Source organism: Cryptomeria japonica, chromosome 1 (genome assembly GCF_030272615.1).
Source record: "Cryptomeria japonica chromosome 1, Sugi_1.0, whole genome shotgun sequence".
NCBI lineage: Eukaryota > Viridiplantae > Streptophyta > Pinopsida > Cupressales > Cupressaceae > Cryptomeria > Cryptomeria japonica.
In genome coordinates, this window is record NC_081405.1 from 53,576,560 (window position 1) to 53,582,559 (window position 6,000).

Genomic DNA, 6,000 nt, shown 5'->3' on the forward strand with positions numbered 1-6,000 from the left:
CGTAGTTCATACAACATCACACATGAAAAAAAGAACTTTCCAATCAAGTTGGCCTCCAAAAAATCTGTTTTCCCAGACTTTAACCTGTTGCCATTTCATTGCACATAGTGAAAAAATCCACAAAGTGCTTCTAAATTAATGAGACTGTGCATACTGGCATTTGGAAGCTTCCAAGTTTTCAGGCATTATCAGGGCTAACATAAAGCTTCTGATTATAATTGTCTGAAACACAATCTAATATCATGCACTCATAAAAACAACTCACAAACACAACATTGAAATGACGACGACACTAAACATGAGTAAAAGACTCAATAACCATGAGTGAAAGACTCAATACCTATCCACGATGCAGAAACAGCAGAGCCAGCAATAACAAGATCGGACTTCATAGCTTCCCTGTAACTTTGGACTGATTTGTCTTTCAACAACTTTATGCCTCGCCTGTTAAGCTCCCCTATAAGACCACCTTTCCTGCTCAATGCTACCACAGACACCCTCCCTCCACAGCTCAAAATTTCTGCTGCTAGTTCCATCATGGCAAGGGGCGCACCTGTCATCGAGAGTTCATGCAGCACAAGAATGAATGATCTTCCCCTTGCAGTATTTGCAAATAAGCCTTTTCTATTACATGTGCCGTAGCGTTTCCCAGAATTCCATCCCAAAACTTTGTTTTCCATTTTATCAAAAGGCCCAACAAGAAGGCCAAGAGAAGTATTTCTTTTGACTTTCACATCCATTTGCTCTGTTCCACTTATGATATTCGTCGGTGTTTTATTATTTCCTTCAACACCTGTTGCATCATTGACTTGAGGATCATTTGTATTATGAGTTCTCTCTGTTACTACATTCTCTCGAGAAATACGATGTGGAGGGGATTCTGCAGCACCCTTAAAACCATGGACTTCATAAATTGAAGAACTAGAACTGTTTCCTAAAGTTTGGCTTCTCTTCTGTTGCAGATCATTTCCTAGTTTTCCCTGTTCTTGTCCTCGGTTTCCCTCCCAAAACCATTTTTTCAGCCTCACTGGAGACTGACGCCCATTCTCAGGCTTCTTAAACACGTCATTACCTTGTTCTTTTCCTGAAGTATTGGATTGAATAACTGATATCTGATATTTTATTTCATCAACCGAAACATGGCTTCTCAAATCCTGATCAACTTCAACTCTTGATCCAAAGGCAGTAAGCCCTTGGTTTTCGTCATTGGCTCCACTGTGAGCCCATTTTGACTGTACATGAAACCCCAAGTAGCTCCATATCCCAATCACCACCAACCATGGCAGCAGACGCTGTCCCCGCAACCACTGTAAAGGACTTAAATATATCCTAGCATCTTTCCTTGGAGTCCTGCTGGACTGAGACCTCCGGAAGGACGGAGAGCTCCGAGGAGTCAACCTGCCTGACAATGTTGCCTTCAAACTGCTACTGGCCCTCAACGATGGAGGCCTCACTACATGTCCTAGTAGATCACCCTGGTTTATTTGCTCTTCCATTTTCCCTCACCCTGCAGCTTTCACTCCACCAAAAATCTCAACTGATAAGATAGAATCATAGTTGCCTGATCCTCCACTCTCAGTAATTATTCTCTACGTCTATTCAGAATCCTTTACTAGCCATTTCTTTATAAAATTTAACAAATGTACGTGAGCCAATGAATCAATCACTTTAATACAAATCTCATTTAGCTAATTTCCTTGCATGTTCGGCCTAAAGGCGAAATGCTAAGATAAACGCTTACAGATTCGCCCATCTATTAGAACTGGGTAATAAATGCTCTACTCCAGTATGCCTCGACCGTTACAAATCTAAATAAATCAATGCCTCAAAAAGCAAAAACAATTATCGCCTCAAATTATACACTGCTTATCCAATTTTTGGTCTCAAATTGCAGAGGTACATTATTTGTACTCAATCTGGCGAATTTTCCAGCTCAAAATTGATAAATCTCAAACTCATTGACCAAAAAACCTACTGAAGAACGTCGAAAATAATTAATTATTTGAAAATGGCGGGCATTCCGCTAACTTTGTCAATGGAAGTAATAAATCATGCGTTTTGCAGCATGTCACGGCAAATGAGAGGATACAGAGAACCAAATGTAGAAGCAAATACCTACAAGTAGATACACACTTTTGTACCTATTTGTCCGTCCATGATTCATGTGCTACAGAAGCTGAATCTGCATCTGCAAAAAGTGTGAAGACAAGATATCAGTCCTCCTCTTTTAGGCGGGCTTTTTCTGTAAAGTGGCGATTGGATGGATCGAGCTTTTCCTACTCCCGAACTCCCTGTACTTAGTTTTCACTCATACGTTAATTTGTCTATTTTAACTAGTTTCTGTTTTGGTAAATTAAATGCTTCAGTTTTTTGTTTTTTCTTTCCTGTGTGGATAAAATAATCCAACACTTCTAGATGGACAATTTTTTTTTAAAAATTGATATTTTTATTTAAATTATTGAGGTGTATTTTTAAATTTATAAAATATATTAATATTTTTTTTCTATTATTTTGTTGGATAATAATTGTGAATAGTTTTATTAGTATGGTATTCTGAATGGAATCTTTTAAACTATTTATTTTGATTATAAAACAACTAGTATGGGATTATTTGTTGTTTCTCTATAGTGAAAATGAGTGTTCTCTTAACTAATAGTAGGGTCAATTGTTTTTTTATGGAATTAGTTGGCATATTTCATATTGATATTATTTTGTATTTAATAGGTTCTTAGTCAACATTATAGAATGTAATTTTTTAGTTATTATATTGGGGACAATTTTAGTTTGTAGTGGAATGTAATTTTTTTTATTATTCTAGTGGATTTGCATCTATTAGTTTTAAAGATATACGATTGAGATATCATGAGAATTTGTAAAATATTTTTAAAATTAATGATAAGAAAAGCAATATCTAATAATAATAAAGGACAATGAATAATTTGGTGTTTATCCAGTTTATATCTATTTGTTTGATAAATTATTCGAGAAATCTTATATTTGTACAAGTTCTAAAGTCTTTCATCGTTTAAAATTAAATGCAAACATATTCAAATGTAATAATTATATTGTACCATATTTAAGACTTTGATTCTTATTCAATATTGTCTTTGTTTCTTTTATTGCAAGGAGTTGTTACAAGCTTGAATAACAAAATGTATCACTTTAAAACTCTAAAAAGAATAAGGGTATTTATTAATATAACTGGAATCTTTTACAAAGTCCTTAAGGGTTATTAAGGCTTTGATAGCTTTCGGAAATATTTTAGAAGCATAAATATTTATTTTCATTATATGGTTGTCAATGGAATCTTTTATCACTACTCACATTCATGAGGTGGTCAAAGAATTTGTATTTGATGTTTCAAGAAGATTATTTATAAAGAGTAATGATGAAAAATATATTTTTTATGTTTTATCTAATTATAAATATTGTATTTTTATGTTTAGTTGAATTCATGTACTTAATTTTGTTTGCATCTAATTTTATGTATATTATGTATCACAATGTTTGTGTATACAATTCTAGTTCAAAGAGTTTATTTGTTAGATTACAATCAATATTTTAATAATTATTCATAATATAATCTTACGAGATATAGACTCAACCTAGCTATCTACTCTTTATTTTTTATTAAATCAAAGGTATCCTTGCAATCCAACCCAATGCCCAATCTTCCTTACCTTGGACTTACATATTGTCAAGTTGGGGTTCAGGAAGGGGTGAACTAGAGGCGAGACTATTCCTCTAAGGATGCATACAATAGCCTAGAAACTACATCCATCAAGTAAGCCCAAGCCTTGAAGTCGAACCCGAAACCAATGGGGAGAAAACCCATGGCCCAAACCAACTCTGCTACCCATGTGGGCTAGCTATCTAATCTAAGTTGAATTTAAGGGTGCAAGGTTATCTTCACAGCCATAATTCTGATCATTTTAATTGTAAAAATTAAAATCAAACATTTTGTCAAGTGGCCCCTCTTACACTTTGGTCCCAAGCTAACTTTGCATAAATCTTCATTATTTAGCATTATGTTTATGCATAAAAGGTATTCGTTAGTACTCATTTTGATCATATAATGACATCAAAATTTATCAAAATCTATTCATTTGTGTAGGGATTCAAATTAGGCAAGGAATCTAGCATATCTGGTCGCATGCATCCTAGTGCATTTGAATCACTTAGTAATTATTCTAGAATTCTTCTACATATTTAAAAATTAGTGTCTATCAATAAAATATCGCAATCTTGCGAAAAAACCTTAAAAGTGTTACATAAATATTATTATCTAGCAATCTACTTCTTAAAGAAATCACAAGGTGGAATCTAAAGAGCATTGTAGGTCAAGCATGTAAGCATAGAGTGAGTTTGCAACCATGAACTAGATCCAAAAATATGAAGATGACCTAGTATAAAATGAGGAAGAATATCCTTATTACCATCCATACACAACATTATCTATTGTTTGTCACTAAAGGACTCAAGCTCTTGGGATTATCACCTACAACCAAAAAATCCTTCTACGAGAGAGAAAAAGCAAGAGCATAGATTTGCAATAATGGGTGTAAAATGATTATATTAATACAGTTGAATTAATCAATGTACATATGAGGCCTTAATCATATAGGAAACGTGAGAGATAGGATTAGAAAAGATCAGGACAATTGTCTTAAATATATGACATGAGATATGGTTAAAGATAAGATCACATGAAAACTAAGGACTTCTAGAAAGATTCCTAGTCTCCTAAGTAAACTTAACATGTGAACATGTGTGAATAGGACCTCGCTAATAAATAGTTGGATAAGGTGTCTTGTTCAGAGTACAAAAGGGAAACTAGTTAAGCAATACCCTTATCCACACTAATACCTACCTTAAGTCCAACATAGGGAGAAGCAAACAAATGCAAATAATGTAAAGATACGGGGATGGGTCTTGGATAATATGTCATGTTAGGTACCCATTTACAAAAGATCTCTCAAAATGGATCAAAGTAGAAAAACCATGTGGGAGAAAACCCCTCTCCAAAAGAGAGAATGTAAGAAAACAATCATGTATAGGTGATGAAATAAGTGGTGAATGGAGGACTCAGCATGACCCCACAAGGACTACATCCATGACAAATATACAAAAGGTACCCCCCCATAGGAGATAAATAATGAGACTATATATCCCCCCACAATGAAGTGTCTCCAATGCCAACTAAGAATGCTTGAAGACAAAAGAGAATCCAATGGTTGCAAACAACGTGTCTCCTTGTTTCAAGAAATAAGTCCAATGGTTTATATAGAAGAAACTCCAACTCCAAGAAGACAGGTGAGGGAAGAAGCCTCGTGATGGGTGTCTTTGAAAACTAATCAAGTATCTCCATGGTAGATCATGCCACAACATAAATAGGTGCTATTCCAATCAATGAAAATGACAAGTCAAGATAATGTCGAAACTTGTGATGAACAATCTCGAAAGTCAAAGATGTTGTGACAGAAATTTTGTTATAATTATCATCAAATGGGAGAGATAACCCCTCAAGTGTAGCCTCCAAATATGTAATATGGGATACGAAATAAATATGATATACCTATCAAGTAATCATCCCACAAAGCTAAATCTAAAAGACTATGATCATCCTACAAGTCTCAATAAATCCAAGGTTAAAGCAACCAAACTTCTCAAATTTATGATTCACATTAGATACATGAGTGTGAATATCAGTCAAGGGAATTGCATCATCATCTAAACAAAATGTGAAAAGGTATGCAATCAAGATGAATGATCAACCATTCCAACAATAATGATATCTCTACTCTTCAAGTATTTAATAAACACATAATTAGGTGTGAACTCAATTGTTTGATATGCTCTACTATTTCTAATTTGATGGATAGATAAGAGATGGCTTGAAAAGTATGGAACACAAAGTGCAATATTGAAAATATTGAATTTTTTTAATCTCGTATGTCAATAGATCATTTCCTACAAACACACATATATGTGTTGTTACCC

At 34.2% G+C, this 6,000-nt stretch overlaps 1 protein-coding gene across 5 annotated transcripts in view; it reads right to left on the bottom strand.

The window, feature by feature from the left end:
• Positions 1–2,324, bottom strand: part of LOC131060266 (uncharacterized) — an 87,188-nt gene extending 84,864 nt beyond the window's left edge. For 3 of the 5 annotated variants that reach the window (XR_009110321.2, XR_009110320.2, XM_057993443.2), the window contains exon 1: positions 341–2,323. Coding sequence is in view for 3 of the 5 variants with exons in the window: in XM_057993443.2 (XP_057849426.2) it covers positions 341–1,496 (1,156 nt within the window). In the remaining 2 variants the exon portion in view is untranslated. Of the gene's footprint in view, positions 1–340 lie in introns of all 5 variants that reach the window. The other 2 variants (XM_057993446.2, XM_057993445.2) reach the window with 1 other exon arrangement.
• Between the last annotated feature and the right edge of the window lie 3,676 nt (positions 2,325–6,000).